At 54.1% G+C, this 24,823-nt stretch overlaps 2 protein-coding genes across 2 annotated transcripts in view; one reads left to right on the top strand and one right to left on the bottom strand.

The window, feature by feature from the left end:
* Positions 1-2,690: 2,690 nt before the first annotated feature.
* ebpl (EBP like) lies at positions 2,691-13,291 on the bottom strand. Its single transcript, XM_043700424.2, has 4 exons — positions 12,758-13,291; positions 10,709-10,778; positions 7,886-8,024; positions 2,691-6,064 (listed from the first exon to the last, which is right to left on the bottom strand). Exons 1-4 carry the CDS (start codon positions 12,917-12,919, stop codon positions 5,830-5,832), a joined length of 606 nt encoding a protein of 201 aa, XP_043556359.1. The 5' UTR covers positions 12,920-13,291; the 3' UTR covers positions 2,691-5,829.
* Positions 13,292-14,463: 1,172 nt separating this feature from the next.
* kpna3 (karyopherin alpha 3 (importin alpha 4)) overlaps positions 14,464-24,823 on the top strand; it is an 88,223-nt gene continuing 77,863 nt past the window's right edge. Inside the window, exons 1-2 of the mRNA XM_043700423.2 lie at positions 14,464-14,577; positions 23,714-23,758. Of these exons, the coding sequence (XP_043556358.1) occupies positions 14,509-14,577; positions 23,714-23,758 (114 nt within the window). The 5' untranslated portion in view covers positions 14,464-14,508. The remainder of the gene's footprint in view (positions 14,578-23,713; positions 23,759-24,823) is intronic.

The following is a 24,823-nucleotide window of genomic DNA, read 5'->3' as shown; positions in this document are numbered from 1 at the left end:
CTTTGTTACATAGGGTCAAGAGACCTTCCCCAACACCAGAAGGTCTAGGTATGATGTATAAATAGAAGGCAGCACTCGCTCAACACTGCATTGGTGTGAAAATTTTGATTTCATAATCGATTCAAGAAAGATTACAATATTATACAAAATAAATGAAGAATTTATCGAGTGGAAAGAATGCAGTCTACAGAAATACTATTGAATTATTTTTTTTTCAGGAAAGCCTTTGTAAAGAAGATCTGGAAAAATATTCAGTGGTTTTTGTGAGGTTCGTCCCGAGCAGCTCCATAGGGTCATAGTGTCTCACTGCAACCCCCAGGTCATCTCCTCTGCCCTGAAGCTCTTCAGCCATGTCCGAAGTGTCAATCTTCCTTCCCACCTATCTGCTCCACCCTCCTCTCGGACCTATCACCTTCATCCCCACCCCCATCCACCTATTTTACTCTTTGCTACCTTCTCCTCAGCCCCACCCCCTTCCCATTTATCTCTCTATCCCAGAGGCTCCCTGCCTTCATTCCTGATGAAGGACTTTTGCACGAAACGTCAATATTCCTGCTTCCCGGATGCTGCCAGACCTGCTATGCTTTTCCAGCACCACTCTAATCTAGACTCTGATTTCGAGCATCTGCAGTCCTCAATTCTGCCTAGTTGATTTTAACCTTACTGCAAATCCTCTTGCAAGGATGCCTACCTTGAATAAGTTCTCCTCCTCTCTGCAAAGATCTCAGTGAGTCTCTGTCTCACTGCTACCACCAGGTCATCTCCTCTGCCCTGAAGCTCTTCAACCATGTCCAACCTGTCAATTTTCCTTCCCACCTATCCGCTCCACCGTCCTCTCCGACCTATCACCTTCATCCCCACCCCCATCCACCTATTGTGACTGAAATGTCGATTTTCCTTCTCCTTGGATGCTGCCTGACCTGCTGTGCTTTTCCAGCACCACTCTAATCTAGAGTCATAGAGCATGGAAACAGACCCTTTGGTCCAACTCATCCATACCGAACAGATATCCCAACCCAATCTAGTCCCACCTGCAAGCACCTGGCCCATATCCCTCCAAACTCTTCCTATTCATATACCCATCCAGATGCCTTTTTAGATTAGATTAGATTAGATTACATTAGTGTGGAAACAGGCCCTTCGGCCCAACAAGTCCACACCGACCCGCAACCCACCCATACCCCTACATTTACCCCTTACCTAAAACTACGGACAATTTAGCATGGCCAATTCACCTGACCTGCACATCTTTGGACTGTGGGAGGAAACCGGAGCACCCGGAGGAAACCCACGCCGACACGGGGAGAACATGCAAACTCCACACAGTCAGTCGCCTGAGGTGGGAATTTAACCCGGGTCTCTGGCGCTGTGAGGCAGCAGTGCTAACCCCTCAGCCTCCGATGCTCCAGGGAAAACAGCCCTAGCCTATTCAACCTCTCCCTATAGCTCAAATCCTCCACCCTGGCAACATCCTTGTAAATCTTTTCTGAACCCTTTCAAGTTTCACAATATCTTTCTGATAGGAAGGAGACCAGAATTGCACGCAATATTCCAACAGTGGCCTAACCAATGCCCTGTCCAGCCACAACATGACCTCCTGTACTCAATACTCTGACCAAATGCCTTCTTCACTGTCCTATCTACTTGCGACTCCACTTTCAAGGAGCTACAAACCTGTACTCCAAGGTCTCTTTGTTCAGCAACACACCCCAGGACCTTACTATTAAATGTATAAGTCCTGCTGAGATTTGCTTTCCCAAAATGCAGGACCTCACATTTATCTAAATTAAACTCGATCTACCACTTCTCAGTCCATTTGCCAATCTGATCAAGATCCTGTTGTAATCTGAGGTAACCTTGTTCGCTGTCCACTACACCTCCAATTTTGGTGTCATCTCCAAGCTTACTATATACCTCTGATGCTCACATCCAAATCATTTATATAAATGATGAAAAGTAGTGGACCCAGCACCAATCCTTGTGGCACTCCACTGGTCATAGGCCTCCAGTCTGAAAAACAATCCTCCACCACCACCTTCTGTCTTTTACCTTTTACCAAATGGCGAGTCCTCCTTGTATTCCATGAGATCTAACCTTGTTAACCATTCTCCCATGGGGAACCTTGTCAAACGCCTTACTGAAGTCTATATAGATCATGTCCACCACTCTGCCTTCATCAATCTTCTTTGTTACTTCTTCTAAAAAACTCAATCAAGTTTGTGAGACATGATTTCCCATGCATAAAGCTGTGCTGACTATCCCTAATCAGTCCTTGCCTTTCCAAATACATGTACATCCTGTCCCTCAGGATTCCCTCCAACAACTTGCCCACCACTGATGTCAGGCTCAATGATGCAGGTCTCTGTACTGCACTGGCTATTTCCTGGAATACACACCAAGACAAATAGCAACCGCATAGAGGACCATCTATGCAGTGAAACACACTTTTTGTTCTGCTCGAAATGTATTGGTCTTCTAGTGTAAAGAGTTGACCTTGACCAAGCTTTGCAGACTGGCACATTTCAAGGTCCAGGACGACACACTGAGGGATGCACTAAAGCTGGGGAGAGACTACTGTTTAAAGTCTTTCTGCCAAAGTATAATGAGGATCTGTTAAGTCCTGAGACCCCCTTGTTGCATCAAAAGGAATGTTAATAGTGCCCTGAATGAGTAGAAAGTAGCAATTAAGCTCCGAAGAATGTCAGATTTTAATGTTTTTCTCTCTGCAAAGACTGTGCAGAACTGTTTCAGTACATTTTATTAAAATTAAGTAATATCTTTGATGTGGATTTGAAGTCAACAGTGGAAACATGAATTACAACAAACATTCATTTAAAAGGTTTAACTTAAAATAAACCCTTTTAAGGTAATTGCAATCATACAGTGGGAGTGCCCCTATTTCTGGGACAAGAGGCCTTGGTTCAAAGTCCAACCTGGTGCAGAGGTGTGTCATAACATATGAACAGTTGATTCTGTCTATAACCTTCTATAACTGTTACCCATCAGCTTACTGTTCGTACAAGTTAAGTGACAAGATTTGACAAATTACTAATTGCTTTTGTAGTGCCTTCCAGGTGAAAATAAAAACTGCAAACTTGTATATGCAATAAAAACACCTCATTCTTTCATGTCAGAAGATTTGCTATTGATTCAGGAGCAGCATAGACATTTAAAATAATATGTGAAGGTTTAAATATATAAAGGCCTTTTTGTTTAAAATATAAACAATAAGGTCTAATATAATGGCAGTACAAAAAAAATGTAGCTATGACCAAGGAAAAAGTAGAGCTCCATGGACAAAGATAATTAAGGATCAATCGCAATTGGGTTAGTCTACAATGCAAAGGGAAATGCACAAATAAATTCAGGAATTGAGTAAAAAAAATCATGGTGATTTCAACTAGCTTGATATTAATTTGGAACTAGAATTTCTCCCATGTGTACAGGACTCCTTTCTCACTCAAAATGGAAGAAGCTCAACAAATTAATATTCCCTTTTGGATCTGTTAATGGGAAGTAATCCAGAGCAGATAAGGATCTGTTATAAATTTAGATGAAACCAGATGGATTTAGATGAATTTAGGTGGACGTTTAGAAATTGTATGTTTCCAAAGTGGTTTAAAAACACAATTTGCACAGACATCAATTTTTCATAACCAAAGAAAATTCTAACAACTTTCATGAGGATATTATGAACTTGAAAAATGGGTAAATAATTGGCAAATTTGGTTCAACACAAATAAATGTAAGATAGTTTGTTTGCTTGAAGAGAAAGAGGTCACTCGTTATTTGGGCAATTTTAGTATGGAAGGGCAAATGTGTCAGTACAGGTTTAGAGGGCCAAAGGATCTGTTCCTATGCTGAATTGTTCTTTGTCCTAAATCCAATCAAGAATTCAGAAGAAACATCTTCACTCAAAGATGTGAGAATGTAGAACCCGCTACCATATGGAACGGTTCAAATATAGATGCATTTAAGATGAAGCTAAGCATGCATATGAGGAAGAAGGATAGACTGAGATGAGTGAACATGGAAGAAGACTGAAGTGGAGCATAAACAACAGCATTGATTGATTGGGCCAAATGGCCTGTTTCATTACTGTGTATCCAGTGCAAAATCCACAAAAACCCATTCAATACAAAAATGTTGAAAACATGACAAAGCCTTGTAGTTTTAGAGTGAAACCAATGAATCACCATGCAAAATAAGAATTCCAAAGGAATTGTAAAAACTGAAACAACATAAAAGTATCAGCAATGGCAGCCTGCAAATTCCTTGGGTTTGAGCCAAGTTGGCATTCCGACACCTACTACGTGGTAGGGACTGTCTCATCCTCTCTGTGTCCTGAGGGGGTTCATTCACAAAGTCCATACTTGTAGATTACTGCATCAAATGCATAAAACTCAACGAAGTTTTTCTTGTAAAACACTCAGGAAACAATTAATGATCCACATGTACCTCTTAGATTGTGTGAAAACATATTTTAAAGGATCATGCCTTTAACACACTAAAAATTCCCCAAAGTGGCCAAATGGTTTACCTTTCATGTGTACTAACAATTATATTGTCAAACACTGCACTTTGTGCGCAACAAATTAATCTCTGGTGGATGGTGTGCTTGAGAGATTACTTCTGGTTTGCACACGCACAAAAAAGCTATTTGAAGTACCATGGGATCTTTCTGTCCATCTGACCAAGTAATAGAGTCTGATTTTAAGGGTTCATTCAAAAGGCATCACCTTCACCAATGCAGCACTTCCCTGGTACAGCCTCAGCCTGGACTGTACACTTAAATTTTGCAGGCAACTTGTATATGTAAACATCTGAAGTTCTCCCCCATTGTTCTGACCAATAATTAATTCTTAACCAACAACACCAAATCACTAATCTGGTTATTAAATTATTGCTGTTTTGGAGGTTAGTTCTTGCTTTGTTCAAACTGCCATGTTTCCTACCTTACAACACAGACCAAACCTTAAAAGTTCTCCTTAATCAATTTAGGATGCCCCAAATTCATGAATGATAAACACCAGAGATTACAATGTTTGTAAGACTGAGTCTAAGCATGTTTTTGTGGTCAGAGTTTTATTCCAGCTCTCATATCACCAGCTTCCACCCCTAAATTAGATTACATTACTTACAGTGTGGAAACAGGCCCTTCGGCCCAACAAGTCCACACCGACCCGCCTAAAGCACAACCCACCCATACATTTACCCCTTCACCTAACACTATGGGCAATTTTAGCATGGCCAATTCACCTGACCTGCACATCTTTGGATAGTGGGAGGAAACCGGAGCACCCGGAGAAAACCCACGCAGACACGGGGAGAATGTGCAAACTCCACACAGTCAGTCGCCTGAGGCGGGAACTGAACCCAGGTATCTGGCGCTGTGAGGCAGCAGTGCTAACCACTGTGCCACCGTGCCGCCCAAATTTATTACTTGTTCCAAAAACTCATAGATACATATCTGATACACACACAGTCAATCATATTCCCAACTAATTATACTCAATTATATAACCATAACACATTCCTCATTTGCACTTGGCTGTGGGCTAGACAATACTAGATAACAACAAGTGCCGTATAAATGTAGATTCTTTCTCAACAATTGAAAATAAATCTTACAATTTTCCCGTATACATTTAGTATTTTGTGATTTTTGAGAGAAAATATTGTTTATGCCGTAAAATGAATTTAGCCTTTACTGAAACCAAACTCGATGTCACACAAAATAATCAAACATGGAATTCTGCTCACCTTTTAAAAAAAAACCCACAAAGCTTGGATCTACTTGCTTGTTAGATGAAGTAGCAACAAAACTGTTTATGTTGACTTTTTCACATATCTGTTTTGGTGCATTTCCTGGAGGCCTCGCCAAGACTGCAATAGGAGTAGCCCTGGTACAATCACCCAGATCATATTAAAGAAAACTAGATAGACCCAGAGATAAAGCCAGTTGCTGGTATTTAAGTTGGGGCTCCCAATGAGCCACTCGGGGCAGAAGGTCATGCAGCCACCAAAGAGTTCACAAACGCAGAGTGCGATTTGTACGAAGTGCCTGAAATCGTAGAACAGAGTGCAATATGTTATTAGTGACTGACTCATGTACAAGAGCAACATGCTGCAGAAGCTGGAACTCTGCACTGGAAACAGAAAGTGCTAGTGACATTCAACAGGTCAGGCAGCATTTGCGGAGAGATAAAACAGTTAATAATTCAGGATCCTGGCAAAAGGCTATGAGGTGCAGGAAAGGAAAAGGGAGAGGGGCTATCCATGCTAAAAGGGGAAGTTATATCTTTCCCTTTTGGCCTATCCCTGCCCCCGCCTGGCCTTGTACTTGCTTTAAAGTTTCTCAGCTTCAACATCTTCCATTTACAATGGAAGTTCATCGACTCAAAAGGTTAGCTTGATTTCTCTTCTGACAGATGCTGCCAGACCTGCTGAATATTTCCAGAACGGTTGAACAAGTTGGTAAACTTCAAAACAAAAAATGATTTTACGGAAAGTGGAATTTCTAGTTTGTCATCATTTTTCATCAAGCATCAGGTTTCAGCAGGTGATGACAAAAACATCACAGAATATTGCAAAACAGTTGAACCTAAACAGATCCATTATTGATAAAGGTAAATCTCATTACTTATTGAGACTGATGTTGAGCACTGTATTTGTCCATTTATATATCTTACCGATTTATTTCGTAATACATTATCAATTCAAAGATCAATCACACTAACGGCGCCTACACCAGCACTTTGTTTCATAAACTATGGTGATGGCATAGTGGTAATGCAGAGACTCTAGTAAATGGTATGTGGATACAAATTCAAATCCCACCACGGCTGGTGGTGGAGCTTACGTTTTTAAAACCGGGTTTGTGGCACAGAAGTAGTGATCCATCTCTGAGCTAGGAGGTCCAGGTGTGAATCCCACTTGCCTCATACATGTGTCATAACATGTCTGAATGGCCGATTTAAAAAAACAACAGCATTTTCATTCTAATCTGCAGCACATTACTCCAAAGTAACTGGAAGAACAGCATACAGACAAAGAGAACTGCAATAAAGATTTCAAATCCAAATTTTAAAAAAACTCTCCAGCTAAAAAGGACTTGTTCTCTTGAGATTTTCTTCAACAGCAGTCTTCAAAATATTGTTCTATCATCAGCTATTCACTAACAGATTCCTCTCAGATACATGTGAAATAGCTCCATAGACCTCATTACAATCACTACACATGTTCATTCATACAAAATACATTAAGGTTAAAGGTATGGACAAGACAACCCATCTCTGTGTTCCTGGAGTTGGGGAGGAATGAGACCAAGGGGGGATGTAGGGGTGGGGGAGGGGGATCATGGAAGGGAATGGAAAGAATCTCCCATTAGCTTAGTTGAGAATTGTACTTCTCAGTGAAGTACTGAACCATACAGATTAAGACAGTCCCAGGTTCAATCTTATATTGAATTAGAACCTTACAGGGGCCATTGCAAAAAGCTCTGTTCACCTGATTTACTTATTCACTATCCAATGAGTCCTGTAGAACAAAGTGCCTCAATCCACGGTCAAATAGCCTTCCAACATTTACAGTCCCGGAGAACGGTTAAGTTGTTAAACAGTTAGAGAAGCCAGCACCCTCAGAACCCTGGCCAGAATAAGTTAATACTTTCATGGAAGGAGCGGTAAAGTGAAGAGAACAGCAATGAAATCATCCACAGGAGAGAGCAGTATGAAGTACTTCACATTGGATTTCTCCCTCGTGCAATGTTTCCTCCTGATGTGAACGCAGATAAAAGCAAATTAATGGTGCTTTGCTGAATTACTCCATTGAAATGTTTACAGCTAGGTATTTCTCTTAATGAACAACATTCAAATCTTCTCACCTGTAGTATTTATCTTTCACAATGGCATGAATGAGAAGCAGAATTAAAATCCCATCCAGTGTCACAGTCAGGATTTCTAATGATACAATTGTCGGATCTGAATGAAGCCATCTTGCATCTGCTTTCCCATACTCTTGCCCTAGGAACACAAAGATACTAAGTTTTAGCATGGGAAATGCACCAAGGACTCAGACATGCATGTACAATATAGTCATGATTAGCGCAAAACACCAAGATTTATACTTGGATAGGAGCCAAATAGTTGCATGTATTGTTGCTACATAAGCTGCACAATGTACAATTTCAGAATAATTACATTCAGTTCTATTAGGTCCTTATAAGGCGTTAACACCTGGGATGGGAGGAATGGGATGGTAATCAAGGCTCACCACTTTATGAGTTGGACCATTAGTCCAAATAGTGGTAAAACAATCTTGCGATCTACACAATAAATTTCATTACACAAAAACAGTTGATTCACACTGTGCAGCCTAATGTCAAATGTGGGGATGAACAGTTGCAAATGAAGTTTGCTTTAGCAGCATTGAAACTCTGTTTCAAAGCAGCAAACAGCCATTGTCTTGGAGACTTGGATTAAGAGCATCAGCCGAACACCGGACCAGCTGACTGCAGCAGAGAGTTGGGCTGTGGGTTGGATTGTTGAGATGTTGCTTTCTGGACCTATTTGATGAGTAATTCAGATTTGTGAAACTAACTTTCCTTTATGTTGTGGTGGTATCAATGAAACTAAAGTGGTACATTTAAACTTCAAATACTCATAGAATCATATACTGATACAGCACAGAAAGAGCTCATCAGTCCATTATTTCTTCTCCAAATATTTGGTAGAGCCAAGCATTTCAAGAATTTACCAAATTATCATAAGAATATAGGAACACTATGAAGCCAATTAACCGCCTGTGTATATGCTGTCATTCAATTAGATCATTTCTGATCTGTGACTTCACTCTACAAGCCTTTAGCTGAACAAGATCCACCAATTTCAGTTTTAAAATTAATAGCTGGTCTGGCACCAGCTATATTTGCAGAAGAGAGTTCCAAGCGCTTATCACTCTCCCCATGAAGAAGTATTTCCTAAATTCACTGCCAGGAGGTCTGACTCTATTTTGGTTACGTCCCGAGACCTGGACTCCCCAGATAGGACTGATCAAGAGATGGACTTACCTTATCTGTTCTTCCCAATATCTTCAAAATTGCAATCAAATCATCCTTCACTTTCTAAATTCTAGAAGACACACCTCCAGGAAATGTAAGCTCTCCTTTTGGCTTAACCACTGGATTTCAGTTATCATTCTACTGAATCTATGCTTCAATGTATTCTTCATAAAATGTGATGCTCACAGTACTCCAGGGAAAGTCTACCTAATGCTTGACAGAACTAAAGCATGAAATCAAGATGAGTAGATCTTAATGACTTCTATTAGCCTTTATAACTTTTTTTTGTTGTTGTTCATAACGTTTTAATGATCTGTGTATATGGGTTTCAAGTCCTGTTGGACTTCCACTCTTCTCTAGAATTCTGCTATTTGAAAAGAAGCCTGGTGTATTCTTTTTAGGTCCAAACTGATGATCTCCTATTTGCCTGAAAAGAAATCCATTTGAGAGTTTTGGTCAATCACTTTGCAATTTTATTGTTCCATCTGCACTGCTTACCAGGCCAATCATCTTTGTGCCATCATATTATTTAGATGTGCTTTCCCGTGCCATCATTAAGTTGTTTATAAATGCAGCAAATACAGAGGCCTTAACCTGAATCTCGTTGACATCAATGGCCACATCCTGCCCATTATCCCAACTCTGCTCAGCTTGTCCCGTGACCAGGTTTTAATTTAATTTCAATTCCTCAAACTTGAACTTTAGATAACAGTGTCTTGTGAGGAACCTGATCAAATATCTCCTGGGTGTTCATACGAATAACAGTTATTTTGGATCTTGGACAATCAAAAGCAGAGGTGGAATGATGTTCCTGAAGAAGGTCTTTTGCCTGAAACGTCAATTTTCCTGCTCCTTGGAAGTTGCCTGACCTGATGTACTTTTCCAGGCCACTCTAATCTTGACTCTAATTTCCAGCATCTGCAGTCCTCACTTTCGCCTATAATAAGGTGGTTGTCAGACAGAGCTGGGTCTCCCCAGTATACTATGGAACATGGCACTGTGTTTTTGAATGCGGTCAGCCAGCGGCAGAAAGTAGATGAGAAATAATACAGTCTTAAATCTAGATCCTTGGGAGACTCCAGAATCAATAGCACAGGACTGGAATGAGACATGTTTAGGATGCCTGGGAACAATGTGTTAAATAAGAATGGAACCAGGAGAAGGCAGTCCTATCCAGCTAGACAATAGAGGATGATGTATGATAATGTCAAAAGCTGTACATAGTTAATGGTGAGATTAACCTGAGCTGTAGGGCAACACCAAATCTATTTTTTTCTTTTTCTTTTTTTTTCTTTTAAACCCCCACACTACCGCCTAACTGCAGTAGTGCTTATTTTCCCCAGCACCCATGTTGTGTGTGTGCAGGTGTGAGACACAGTGAGAGACACAAGGTGTACGAATCTTTATTCAATTTCCACCACCAGGAAGAAAGGAAACACCTGAGTGGCCAGTGACAAGCAGTGCCCTTCACATCAAAGGGCAATGCTGTGTGATCAAAACAGTGAAGGGGAGGGCAGGGATTAAATCAAAATAGAGCTGGAGGGGGAAGGTAATGCTCAGGGGGAGATAATGCACAACACCAAATCTATTGTGATAAGCAATAATTACCAACTTTGCATGAGGTTCATCCAAGTATTAAGAACTTACATAGGAAAGAAACGATATTATCAGATTGTGCCACGGTCCCCACCAAAGACATGTAAACAAATGGACCTTTCTGCAAGACAAAAGCAACATGAATTTTAGTCAATGGTAATCTCCAGGATATTGATGGTGTGGGTTTCAGTGATCATAATACTGTTGATTGTCATGGGGTGATGATCAGATTCTCTCCTGTTTGTGACAGTGATTGTTTGCACTTGCGTGGCACAAATGTTAATTGTCACTTATTAATCTGAACGCTGTCCAGATCTTGTAGATATGGTCTGGGACTGCTTCAGAGTTTCTGGGATCATGAATAAAACTGAACACTGTATAGTTGCCAGTGAATAACCCCACTTCTGACAGTATGTTGGACAGAAGATCATTGAAGAAGCAGCTGGGGATAGTTGGACTTAAGACACTACCCTGAGAAACTGCTGCAGAGATGTTCAAGGCAAAATTTGGGTGCATTCCAAAGATTGCAAAGTATTATTCAGTGAAAAAGAAAGTATGATCTAGGGACAGCACAGTGGCTTAGTGGTTAGTGCTGCTGCTTCACAGTTGCTGCAAGAGATTCTAAGGCACTACATGAAAGGGTGTCCTCGCCCAGATTTAAAGCATTTTGGGATATTCTCCAAATCCAAGAGAGATTTTATATAATTGCAAGTTATTTCTTTTCAAATAGGAACATGACTTAGATATAGGTATAGGAGGTATGATCAGTAAGTTTGCAGATGATATGAAAGTTGGTGTTTTGATAAATAGTGAAGTGGAAAGTCTTAGATTATAGAAAAACGCCCATGTCACTGATCCCCGAGTTATCGACCTGCTGGTGATTAAGGGTAAGATGGATCTTGAGGAAACTATAAAAGTGTGGAAGCAGCGGACACACATCATGCGTTACTTCCATAAGACAGAAACACCCCGACCAACAGATTTTCTCTCCAGATTCTACACGGGACATGATGTGTAAATAATGAGGGAAGTGGCAATTGTAAAATAAATGTATTCCGAATTAGAGAGAGAGAAAAGTTGATCATATGGGCTGAACAATGTCAAATGAAATTTAACCTGTGAGGTAATTCATTTTGAGATGGCTAATAACTCAAGGGAGTGCATGCTGAATGGTATAGGACCTTAGAAAGTACAGAGGATCAGTGGGATCTTGATGTGTGATATGGGATACTTGTCTTTCTTAATCAAGGCATTGAATACAAGGATAAGGAGGTTTGATGGATTTTTGTATAACTGTTAGTTAGGCCACAGCTGGAGCATGTACAGCTCTGTTTGCCACACTATAGGAAGGATGTGATTGCACTAGAAAAAGTGCAGCAGAGATTCACGAGAGGTATTGCCTCGACTGAAGCAATTCAGCAATGAAGAGAGAGACTAGGTAGGCTGTAGTTGTTTTCCTTTGGCAGATAAGACTGAGGGGTGACCTGATTGAGGTGTACAAAATTCTGAGGGGCATAGCCAGGATAAATAGGAAGAAACTTCTCCCCTTAGTAGAGGGGCAATGGCCAAAGGACCAGATCAGGAGGTTGAGAGGGGATTTGAGGAAATATGTTTTTCCACCCAGGGCATTGTTGGTGCCATCTCGACATTTAAAAAGTATTTAGATGATCACGTGAAATACCATCGCACGCAAAGCTAAGGACCAAAAACTGGAAAATTGGACTAGAATTGATAGCTTTTTGGTTACTGGCGCGGACATGATAGGCTGTAAAAATCTCCGACAGCATTTTGATAAGATTTTCCTTGCGTTTCCCCCCCCCCCCACAGGCCACTGATATTTCTATTTCAAAATGAACAAAATAAACAAGTTTAGCGAAAAGCAGAGAATTACATTTGGAAGACATTTCGAAGATATTGGATTTGAGATCTTAACTGTTTCTATCTATACAGACGACCCCAGATCGGCTATTTGTTTTGCTTTTTCTCAGCATTTTCTGCTTTTACTTCAGATGTCACAGCATCCGCAGTATTGTATCTTTGCATTAGACTACCGGCAAGTGTAACATAAAAGCAGGGCATGAGAACTGAACAGGGACTGACCAGGGTGAAGTGCACGATGGCATCATAGAAGAGCCAACCCAGGAGTGCCCGGTCCAGCGACAGGCAATATCGCCCAAAGCTCAACGCCAGTGCCCAAGCCAGTGGCACCTGAGCGGTGCAGAGCAGTAGCGAGGACAGCGCTGCCGGACTCAGCAGCGGCATTCCCTGCTCCTCGATTCGCAGATTCCGGAACCAGTCTCCTCCAACTTCTCCAGCGGAAAAGGCTCAAGCACATCCAGGAGCTTTATCTCACTCCTTAAACATCACACTTCTCCTTCCTCACTGTTTTCCAGCCTTGTTCGGGAACATTATCTGCTTCATTAGTCATCTATTCATTCATCGAAATCAACCCAAGACGTGCAAAATTAACGAGCGCTTCTGAAAACAAAACTGCAACAATTCCGGTCGGTGAGCACCTTGCAAAGACCACAGACTCTCACTTCTCATTGTCACCGCCTGGTGCCGAAAATCGGAATTACAGGCGCTTCATTGGAGTTCGGCACCTCCGGGCGGTCTTTGGGAATTCAGGCTGAGTTTCCTGCCCCCAGTGGCGGTGTCCGGGAGTTCAGGGTGAATTTCCTGCCCCCAGTGGCGGTGTCCCGGAATTCAGAGTGAGTTTACTCCCCTCGGTGGCGGTGCCCGGTAGTTCAGGGTGAGTTTGCTGCCCCCCGGTGGCGGTGTCCAGGAGTTCAGGGTGAGTTTGTTGCCCCCCGGTGCCGGTGTCCGGGAGTTCAGGGTGAGTTTGCTGCCCCCTGGTGGTGGTGTCCGGGAGTTCAAGGTGAGTTTGCTGCCTCCGGTGGTGGTGTCCGGTAGTTCAGGATGAGTTTGCTGCCCACGGTGGCGGTGTCCGGTAATTCAGGGTGAGTTTGCTGCCCCCCGGTGGTGGTGTCCGGGAGTTCAGGGTGAGTTTGCTGCCTCCGGTGGTGGTGTCCGGTAGTTCAGGGTGAGTTTGCTGCCCTCCGGTGGCGGTGTCCGGGAGTTCAGGGTGAGTTTGCTGCCCCCCCGTGGCGGTGTCCAGGAGTTCAGGGTGAGTTTGCTGCCCCCCGGTGGCGATGTCCGGGAGTTCAGGGTGAGTTTGCTGCCCCCCGGTGGCGATGTCCGGGAGTTCAGGGTGAGTTTGCTGCCCCCCGGTGGCGATGTCCGAGAGTTCAGGGTGAGTTTGCTGCCCCCCGGTGGCGATGTCCGGGAGTTCAGGGTGAGTTTGCTGCCCCCCCGTGGCGGTGTCCAGGAGTTCAGGGTGAGTTTGCTGCCCCCCGGTGGCGATGTCCGGGAGTTCAGGGTGAGTTTGCTGCCCCCCGGTGGCGATGTCCGGGAGTTCAGGGTGAGAGTGCTGCCCCCCGGTGGCGATGTCCGGGAGTTCAGGGTGAGTTTGCTGCCCCCCGGTGGCGATGTCCGGGAGTTCAGGGTGAGTTTGCTGCCCCCCGGTGGCGGTGTCCAGGAGTTCAGGGTGAGTTTGCTGCCCCCCGGTGGCGATGTCCGGGAGTTCAGGGTGAGTTTGCTGCCCCCCGGTGGCGATGTCCGGGAGTTCAGGGTGAGTTTGCTGCCCCCCGGTGGCGATGTCCGGGAGTTCAGGGTGAGTTTGCTGCCTCCGGTGGCGGTGTCCGGGAGTTCAGGGTGAGTTTGCTGCCCCCCGGTGGCGGTGTCCAGGAGTTCAGGGTGAGTTTGCTGCCCCCCGGTGGCGGTGTCCGGGAGTTGACGCTGTCGAACATTCTCTGGTCTCCTCGGTGGCGGGCGGAGCTGAGCGGAGCGCGATGGCCGACAGCAGCGGCGCCGAGAACCACCGCATCAAAAGCTTCAAGAACAAGGGCCGCGATGTCGAGGTGAGTGATCGGGGGGCGGTTAGGGCGGAGTGTGGAAGGGAGCCGGCCGCCTGACGGGGGCTTTCCGTGAGTCACCGAGGCCTCGGGGGAGCCTGGGCCGGGGATTCCTCCACCACCGGGGACTGGGCTGGAGGCCCAGCTCGGGCCTGAGGTGCCTCCCGCGGGTCAGGATACTCCGACAGGGGCCTGTGGCCCGGCCCGCTCCAGGCCCCGCCGCCTGGGGATGGGCGGCCCCACCCGGTTCACACCGACTCCCCGACCCCCACCCCTTACTCCCCCCACCCCCTGACCCTCACCCCCCCCACCCCCTGACCCTCACCCCCACACCCCCTGACCCTCACCCCCCCACCCTCACCCCCCCACCCCCTGACCCTCACCCCCCCACCCTCACCCCCCCACCCCCTGACCCTCACCCCCCCACCCTCACCCCCACACCCCCTGACCCTCACCCCCCCTGACCCTCACCCCCACACCCCCACACCCCCTGACCCTCACCCCCCCTGACCCTCACCCCCCCCACCCTCACCCCCCCACCCCCTGACCCTCACCCCCCCACCCCCTGACCCTCACTATCCGCAGTCATCCCGCCACCTACTTCAACCCACTGCCCCCACCCCCCTCACTCCCCAATTCCCCCCTCACATCCCCGACCCCCCCATTCCTTCCTGACTCCCCTGACCCCCCCATTCCCCCCTCGCCTCCCAGACCCCCCATGTCTCCCCCATTCCCCCCGACCCCCCCATTCCCCCGACTCCCCCCACCCCCCCGACTCCGACTCCCCCCACCCCCCCGACTCCGACTCCCCCCACCCCCCCCCGACTCCGACTCCCCCACCCCCCGACTCCGATTCCCCCCACCCCCCGACTCCGACTCCCCCCACCCCCCCCCCGACTCCGACTCCCCCCACCCCCCGACTCCGATTCCCCCCCGACTCCGATTCCCCCCCTACTCCGATTCCCCCCCGACTCCCCTCCCTGACCCCCCCCCATTCCCTCCTGACTCCCCCCGACTCCCCCTCTGACCCCCCCTGACACCCCCATTCCCCCGTGATCCCCCCCGATTTCCCCCGTGATCCCCCCCTGAATTCCCCCGTGATCCCCCCCTGATTTCCCCCGTGATCCCCCCCTGATTTCCCCCGTGATCCCCCCTGATTTCCCCCGTGATCCCCCCCGATTTCCCCCGTGATCCCCCCTGATTTCCCCCGTGATCCCCCCCTGATTTCCCCCGTGCTCCCCCCTGATTTCCCCCGTGCCCCCCCCTGATTTCCCCCGTGATCCCCCCTGATTTCCCCCGTGATCCCCCCCTGATTTCCCCCGTGATCCCCCCTGATTTCCCCCGTGATCCCCCCCTGATTTCCCCCGTGATCCCCCCCTGATTTCCCCCGTGATCCCCCCCTGATTTCCCCCGTGATCCCCCCCTGATTTCCCCCGTGATCCCCCCCTGATTTCCCCCGTGATCCCCCCCTGATTTCCCCCGTGATCCCCACCTGATTTCCCCCGTGATCCCCCCCTGATTTCCCCCGTGATCCCCCCTGATTTCCCCCGTGATCCCCCCTGATTTCCCCCGTGATCCCCCCTGATTTCCCCCGTGATCCCCCCTGATTTCCCCCGTGATCCCCCCTGATTTCCCCCGTGATCCCCCCTGATTTCCCCCGTGATCCCCCCTGATTCCCCCGTGATCCCCCCTGATTTCCCCCCGATTTCCCCCGTGATCCCCCCGATTTCCCCCGTGATCCCCCCACTCTCCATTCCCCTCTGATTCCCCCCGACTCGTCTCCCCCCCCCCCCCGAGTCTCTCCCCCCTCCTCCCCGATTCCCCCCATCCTCCCCGATTCCCCCCCCTCCCGATTCCCTCCCACTCCCCGATTCCCCCCCTCCCCGATTCCCCCCCCCTCCCCGATTCCCCCCCTCCCCGATTTCCCCCCTCCCCGATTTCCCCCCTCCCCGATTTCCCCCCTCCCCGATTTCCCCCCCCTCCCCGATTTCCCCCCTCCTCCCCGATTCCCCCCTCCTCCCCGATTCCCCCCTCCCCGATTCCCCCCCTCCCCGATTCCCCCCCTCCCCGATTCCCCCCCTCCCCGATTCCCCCCCTCCCCGATTCCCCCCCTCCCCGATTCCCCCCCTCCCCGATTCCCCCCCTCCCCGATTCCCCCCCTCCCCGATTCCCCCACTCCCCGATTCCCCCCTCCCCCATTGCCCCCCTCCCCGACTCACCCCCTCCCCGACTCACCCCCTCCCCGACTCACCCCCCTCCCCGACTCACCCCCCTCCCCGATTCCCCCCCCCTCGATTCCCCCCCCTCCCCGATTCCCCCCCCTCCCCGATTCCCCCCCTCCCCGATTCCCCCCCTCCCCGATTCCCCCCTCCCCGATTCCCCCCTCCCCGATTCCCCCCCTCCCCGAGTCTCCCCCCCTCCCCGAGTCCCCCCCCTCCCCGAGTCCCCCCCCTCCCCCGAGTCCCCCCCCTCCCCCGAGTCCCCCCCTCCCCCGAGTCCCCCCCTCCCCCGAGTCCCACCCCTCCCCCGAGTCCCCCCCCTCCCCCGAGTCCCCCCTCCCCCGAGTCCGCCCCCTCCCCCGAGTCCCCCCTCCCCCGAGTCCCTCCCTCCCCCGTCCCCCCCCTCCCCCGAGTCCCCCCCTCCCCCGAGTCCCCCCCCTCCGCCGAGTCCCCCCCTCCCCCGAGTCCCCCCCCTCCCCCGAGTCCCCCCCCTCCCCCGAGTCCCCCCCTCCCCCGAGTCCCCCCCTCCCCCGAGTCCCCCCCCTCCCCCGAGTCCCCCCCCTCCCCCGAGTCCCCCCCCTCCCCCGAGTCCCCCCCCTCCCCCGAGTCCCCCCCCTCCCCCGAGTCCCCCCCCTCCCCCGAGTCCCCCCCCTCCCCCGAGTCCCCCCCCCTCCCCCGAGTCCCCCCCCCTCCCCCGAGTCCCCCCCCCTCCCCCGAGTCCCCCCCCCTCCCCCGAGTCCCCCCCCTCCCCCGAGTCCCCCCCCCTCCCCCGAGTCCCCCCCCCTCCCCCGAGTCCCCCCCCTCCCCCGAGTCCCCCCCCTCCCCCGAGTCCCCCCCCTCCCCCGAGTCCCCCCCCTCCCCCGAGTCCCCCCCCTCCCCCGAGTCCCCCCCCTCCCCCGAATCCCCCCCCTCCCCCGAGTCTCCCCCCCCCGTGACCTCCCCCGAGTCCCCCCCCCACGAGTCCTCCCCCGAGTCCCCCCCTCCCCCGAGTCCCCCCCTCCCCCGAGTCCCCCCCTCCCCCGAGTCCCCCCCTCCCCGACACTCCCCTCCCCCGACACTCCCCTCCCCCGACACTCCCCTCCCCCGACACTCCCCTCCCCCGACACTCCCCTCCCCCGACACTCCCCTCCCCCGACACTCCCCTCCCCCGACACTCCCCTCCCCCCGACACTCTCCTCCCCCCGACACTCTCCTCCCCCCGACACTCTCCTCCCCCCGACACTCTCCTCCCCCCGACACTCCCCCCGACACTCCCCCCGACACTCCCCCCGACACTCCCCCCGACACTCCCCCCGACACTCCCCCCCCCTCCGCCCGACACTCCCCCCCCCCCTCCGCCCGACACTCCCCCCCCCCCCTCCGCCCGACACTCCCCCCTCCGCCCGACACTCCCCCCTCTGCCCGACACTCCCCCCTCCGCCCGACACTCCCCCCTCCCCCCCGACACTCACCCCTCCCCCCGACCCTCCCCCCGACCCTCCCCCCGACCCTCCCCCCGACCCTCCCCCCGACCCTCCGCCCGACCCTCCCCCCTCCGCCCGACACTCCCCCCTCCGCCCGACACTCCCCCCTCCGCCCGACCCTCCCCCCCTCCGCCCGACCCTCCCCCCCTCCGCCCGACGCTCCCCCCTCCGCCCGACGCTCCCCCCCTCCGCCCGACGCTCCCCCCCTCCGCCCGACGATCCCCCCCTCCGCCCGACGCTCCCCCCTCCGCCCGACGCTCCCCCCTCCGCCCGACGCTCCCCCCTCCGCCCGACGCTCCCCCCTCCGCCGGACGCTCCCCCCTCCGCCGGACGCTCCCCCCTCCGCCCGACACTCCCCCCTCCGCCCGACACTCCCCCCTCCGCCCGACCCCCCGCCCGACACTCCCCCCTCCGCCCGACACTCCCCCCTCCGCCCGACACTCCCCCCTCCGCCCGACCCCCCGCACGACACTCCCCCCCGCCCGACCCTCCCCCCCCCGACCCTCCCCCCCCCCGACCCTCCCCCCCCGACCCTCCCCCCCCCCGACCCTCCCCCCCGACCCTCCCCCCCCCGACCCTCCCCCCCCCAACCCTCCTCCCCCCGACCCTCCTCCCCCCGACCCTCCTCCCCCCGACCCTCCTCCCCCCGACCCTCCTCCCCCCGACCCTCTTCCCCCCCGACCCTCTTCCCCCCCACCCCCGACCCTCTTCCCCCCCACCCCCGACCCTCTTCCCCCCCACCCCCGACCCTCTTCCCCCCCACCCCCGACCATCTTCCCCCCCACCCCCGACCATCTTCCCCCCCACCCCCGACCATCTTCCCCCCCACCCCCGACCATCTTCCCCCCCACCCCCGACCATCTTCCCCCCCACCCCCGACCCTCTTCCCCCCCACCACACTCTTCCCCCCCCGACACTCTTCCCCCCCCCCGACACTCTTCCCCCCCCGACACTCTTCTCCCCCCCTGACACTCTTCCCCCCCCCCGACACTCTTCCCCCCTCCGACACACTTCCCCCCCCCCGACACTCTTCCCCCCCCCCCCGACACTCTTCCCCCCCCCACCCCGACACTCTTCCCCCCCCCCCGACACTCTTCCCCCCCCCCCCACCGACACTCTTTCCCCCCCCCCCGACACTCTTCCCTCCCTCCGACACTCTTCACCCCTCCGACACTCTTCCCCCCCCCCCGACACTCTTCCCCCCTCCCGACACTCTTCCCCCCTCCCGACACTCTTCCCCCCTCCCGACACTCTTCCCCCCTCCCGACACTCTTCCCCCCTCCCGACACTCTTCCCCCCTCCCGACACTCTTCCCCCCCCCCGACACTCTTCCCCCCCCCCGACACTCTTCCCCCCCCGACACTCTTCCCCCCCCCCCGACACTCTTCCCCCCCCCCCCGACACTCTTTCCCCCCCCCCCCGACACTCTTCCCCCCCCCGACACTCTTCCCCCCCCGACACTCTTCCCCCCCCGACACTCTTCCCCCCCCTGACACTCTTCCCCCCTCCCGACACTCTTCCCCCCTCCCGACACTCTTCCCCCCTCCCGACACTCTTCCCCCCTCCCGACACTCTTCCCCCCTCCCGACACTCTTCCCCCCTCCCGACACTCTTCCCCCCTCCCGACACTCTTCCCCCCCCCCGACACTCTTCCCCCCCCCCGACACTCTTCCCCCTCCCCGACACTCTTCCCCCCCCCCCCGACACTCTTCCCCCCCCGACACTCTTCCCCCCCGACACTCTTCCCCCCCCGACACTCTACCCCCCCCCGACACTCTACCCCCCCCCCCCCGACACTCTACCCCCCCCCGACACTCTACCCCCCCCCCGACACTCTACCCCCCCCCGACACTCTACCCCCCCCGACACTCTACCCCCCCCCCGAAACTCTACCCCCCCGAAACTCTACCCCCCCCGACACTCCTCCCCCCCCCGACACTCCTCCCCCCCCGACACTCCTCCCCCCCCGACACTCCTCCCCCCCCGACACTCCTCCCCCCCCGACACTCCTCCCCCCCCCGACACTCCCCCCCCCCCCCCCCCGACACTCTTCCCCCCCACCCCGACACTCTTCCCCCCCCCCGACACTCTTTCCCCCCCCCGACACTCTTCCCCCCCGACACTCTTTCCCCCCCCCCACCCGACACTCTTCCCCCCCACCCCCAACACTCTTCCCCCCCCCGACACTCTTCCCCCCCATCGACACTCTCCCCCCCCTCCGACACTCTTCCCCCCCCCCCGACACTCTTCCCCCCACCCCGACACTCTTCCCCCCCCCCGACACTCTTTCCCCCCCCCGACACTCTTTCCCCCCCCCGACACTCTTTCCCCCCCCCGACACTCTTTCCCCCCCCCGACACTCTTTCCCCCCCCGACACTCTTTCCCCGCCCCGACACTCTTCCCCCCCCCCCGACACTCTTCCCCCCCCCCCGACACTCTTCCCCCCCCGACACTCTTTCCCCCCGCTCGACTCTCCCCCCGCCCCCCCTCGACCCCCCCCGCCCCCCTCGACTCCCCCCCCGCCCCCCTCGACTCCCCCCCTCGACTCCCCCCCTCGACTCCCCCCCTCGACTCCCCCCCCACCTCGACTCCCCCCCCCCCCACCTCGACTCCCCCCCCCCCCACCTCGACTCCCCCCCCCCCCACCTCGACTCCCCCCCCCCCCACCTCGACTCCCCCCACCTCGACTCCCCCCCACCTCGACTCCCCCCCCCACCTCGACTCCCCCCCCACCTCGACTCCCCCCCCCCCCCCGCCTCGACTCCCCCCCCACCTCGACTCCCCCCCCACCTCGACTCCCGCCCACCCTCAACTCCCCCCCACCTCGACTCCCCCCCCACCTCGACTCCCCCCCCACCTCGACTCCCCCCCCACCTCGACTCCCCCCCCACCTCGACTCCCCCCCCACCTCGACTCCCCCCCCACCTCGACACTCCCCCCCACCTCGACTCTCCCCCCGACCCCTCTCCCCTCCTCGACTCCTCCCCTCCTCGACTCCTCCCCTCCTCGACTCCTCCCCCCGTCGACTCCTCCCCCCGTCGACTCCTCTCCCCCGTCGACTCCTCTCCCCCGTCGACTCCTCTCCCCCGTCGACTCCTCTCCCCCGTCGACTCCTCTCCCCCGTCGACTCCTCTCCCCCGTCGACTCCCCTCCCCCCGTCGACTTCCCTCCCCCCATTCCCCCCGACTCCCCCCCCAATTCCCCCCGACTCCCCCCCCAATTCCCCCCGACTTCCCCCCCCCAATTCTCCCCGACTCCCCCCTCCCAATTCCCCCCGACTCCCCCCCTCCCGATTCCCCCCGACTCCACCCCCATTCCCCCGACTCCTCCCCCCCATTCCCCCCGACTCCTCCCCCATTCCCCCCGACTCCCCCCCATTCCCCCGACTCCTCCCCCCATTCCCCCCGACTCCTCCCCCATTCCCCCCGACATCCCCCCCCCGACTCCCCCATTCCCCCCGACTTCCCCCAACTCCCGCCATTACCCCCCATTCCCCCGGCCCCCCCATCCCCCCGCCCCCCCCATCCCCGGCCCCCCCATCCCACCCATCCCTGCCCCCCGCCCCCCCATCCCACCCATCCCTGCCCCCCGCCCCCCCATCCCACCCATCCCTGCCCCCCGCCCCCCCATCCCACCCATCCCAGCCCCCCCATCCCACCCATCCCTGCCCCCGCCCCCCATCCCACCCATCCCTGCCCCCCGCCCCCCCATCCCCGTCCCCCTGCCCCTATCCCCGCCCCCTGCCCCCATCCCCGCCCCCTGCCCCCATCCCCGCCCCCCCGTCCCCCTCCCCGCCCCCCGTCCCCCTCCCCACCCCCCCCACCCTGCCCGCGCCCCCTGTGCCCCCCGCCCGCCCCCCGTGCCCCCCGCCAGCCCCCGTGCCCCCCGCCCAGCCCCCGTGCCCCCCGCCCGCCCCCCGTGCTGCCCGCCCCCCGTGCCCTCGCACCTCTGCCCCCCGTGCCCCTCTGCCCCCCGTGCCCCTCTGCCCCCGTGCCCCTCTGCCCCCGTGCCCCTCTGCCCCCGTGCCCCTCTGCCCCCGTGCCCCTCTGCCCCCGTGCCCCTCTGCCCCCGTGCCCCTCTGCCCCCGTGCCCCTCTGCCCCCCTGCCCCTCTGCCCCCCTGCCCCCCTGCCCCCCTGCCCCCCTGCCCCTCTGCCCCTCTGCCCCCCTGCCCCTCTGCCCCCCTGCCCCTCTGCCCCTCTGCCCCTCTGCCCCCCTGCCCCCCTGCCCCCCTGCCCCTCTGCCCCTCTGCCCCTCTGCCCCCCTGCCCCTCTGCCCCCCTGCCCCTCTGCCCCCGTGCCCCTCTGCCCCCGTGCCCCTCTGCCCCCGTGCCCCTCTGCCCCCGTGCCCCTCTGCCCCCGTGCCCCTCTGCCCCCGTGCCCCTCTGCCCCCGTGCCCCTCTGCCCCCGTGCCCCTCTGCCCCCGTGCCCCTCTGCCCCCGTGCCCCTCTGCCCCCGTGCCCCTCTGCCCCCGTGCCCCTCTGCCCTCCGCGCCCCCCGTGCTCCCCCGTGCCCCCGCGCCCCCCCCATCCCCGCGCCCCCCGCCCCCCATCCCCGCGCCCCCCGCCCCCCCCATCCCTGCGCCTCCCCCCCATCCCCGCGCCTCCCCCCCATCCCCGCACCTCCCCCCCCATCCCCGCGCCTCCCCCCCCATCCCCGCGCCTGCCCCCCCATCCCCGCGCCTCCCCCCCATCCCCGCGCCTCCCCCCCATCCCCGCGCCTCCCCCCCCATCCCTCCCCATACTCCCCAATCCCGCCCCCCCATTCCCCCCTGACTCCCCATTCCCACCTCCTCTCACTCCTTCATTACCCCCCCACTTGCCCCTGTTCCACTCTGTGCCCCCTCCATTCCCCCCTCAACCCTCTCACTCCCCCCCCCCCCCCGCCTCACATTTCTTTGAATAAAGATGATCCATGGATTGTCTTGTTGGGAAACACCAGTTGAAGAGTTAAAGTTGATGGGGTGACGGTGAAACCACCTCCTTGGATGGGGAGATATTTAAAACAAAGGAACATGTTCTAAAATTTGATTTGAAGGATGGGGTGACTTCAGGAAGCACATCTTCATAGTGGAAATCTGAAACATTTCGAGGATTATTTTGAGGCTGGGGTGATGGGAAAATTTCAGAACTGAGAGTGATAAAATTTCTGTAAGGTAATGTTATTAAGGGTTTGGTACCAAGGAGAGTGCATGAAGTTAATGCCTTGGTCACTGATGAGCTCATTAAATGATAGAATGGGCTTCTGAGACTGAGCCCATTGTTCCTCTGCCCCTAAGTGGACGGTGTTTCATATTTGCAAACGAGACAACAGAGTACTTTTAATGGTTATAACATTTGTGTCTTTGTGTAAAGGTTTCTTGTTTAACATGCTGTGAACATGCTATGGGAAGTCTCATTTTACTACAAGAGTAATTTGTTGAACAAGGTGATTAACTATGGCTGCTGCTGCTTCTGTTACAGACTATGAGAAGACATAGAAATGAAGTGACGGTGGAACTAAGAAAGGTAAATATTCTGCTTTTCCTGCAGCCTTTGCTGCACATTTTTACTTTTTTAGTCGAATGTGGGAGTTGCTGGCAATAGAACATTTATTGTCCATGGTGAAACTGAGGGGCTTGCTGGTCCATTTCATAGGCATTTGAGAGTTACCCCACTGGGCCTGGAATCGCATTTAGCCAGATCAGATAAAGATAAATTTCCTTCCCTAAAGCAATTAGCGAATCAAATGGGTTTTTAAATAATTTTTAACTTTGTAATCATCGTACTGATAGTTTACTTTAAAACAAAGCTCTGGTTTGTTTAAATTTACATTTTTGAATGGCCATGGCTGAGTTTTGTCCTGCAATTCCAGTTTATCATCCAGGTCCCTGAATTGTTAGTTTAGTACAAAACCACTTTGTCTTACCTTTTACTAATGTCTTACAGGTATAATCAGTTTATTTAGATATTTCATTTGAATCGGTTTGGAGCTACTGGAGTTTGTTTTGGACATTGTTACAAAAGTACATAGTAAAGAAAACGACTCTCTCTTTAACCATCGTCTTCACTTGTGGACTTGATAACGAGATAGAAAAGCTGTCAAGGCAATTTGATACTGGTGAAACAAGTAGAAGGGAACCAGAGTTTAAATGCATACTGCACTACAAAATGACACTGCACAATGGAAACTCTTTGGCAGATTGTGCCTGTGTCTTCTCTTTGGAGAGAACTATTTCATTAATTCCACTACCACCTGCTCTTTCCTCATCATCCTGCATGTTTTTTTCTTTTGTGTATTTATGCAATTGGCTTCTGAAATTTACTATTAAATCTACTTTCAGCAGTCAGTTCATTCCACATAGCTTGCTACTGAGGAAAAATCCTCATCTCCCCTCTGATTATTCTGTTAGTTACCTCAAATCTGTGTCCACTGATTATCCACCGTCCATTGGTGGAAAGAGTTCCCCCCCACCCCCCCCCCCCCCCCCACCCCGTCTCAGATTTGAATACTTGCATTAAATCTCTGATTAAACTTGCTGGCATTTGACAAATAATTCATCACAGTATAGGACAGTACTCTGTAGATTGGTT

This window comes from Chiloscyllium plagiosum, unplaced genomic scaffold (genome assembly GCF_037043375.1).
Source record: "Chiloscyllium plagiosum isolate Xiang-an unplaced genomic scaffold, Cpla_swu_hap1 HiC_scaffold_12, whole genome shotgun sequence".
NCBI classification, from domain to species: Eukaryota; Metazoa; Chordata; class Chondrichthyes; order Orectolobiformes; family Hemiscylliidae; genus Chiloscyllium; species Chiloscyllium plagiosum.
Note: the sequence above shows the minus strand (reverse complement) of the source record. Positions and strands in the feature narration are given on the sequence as shown.

Coding starts and splice junctions, on each gene's coding strand:
- ebpl (XM_043700424.2), bottom strand. CDS start 12,919: ATGCCGCTGCTGAGTCCGGCAGCGCTGTCCTCGCTACTGCTCTGCACC. Junction 10,779..12,757: donor CCATCGTGCACTTCACCCTG/GTCAGTCCCTGT, acceptor TTTGTCTTGCAG/AAAGGTCCATTTGTTTACAT. Junction 8,025..10,708: donor TAATATCGTTTCTTTCCTAT/GTAAGTTCTTAA, acceptor TTGTGTTCCTAG/GGCAAGAGTATGGGAAAGCA.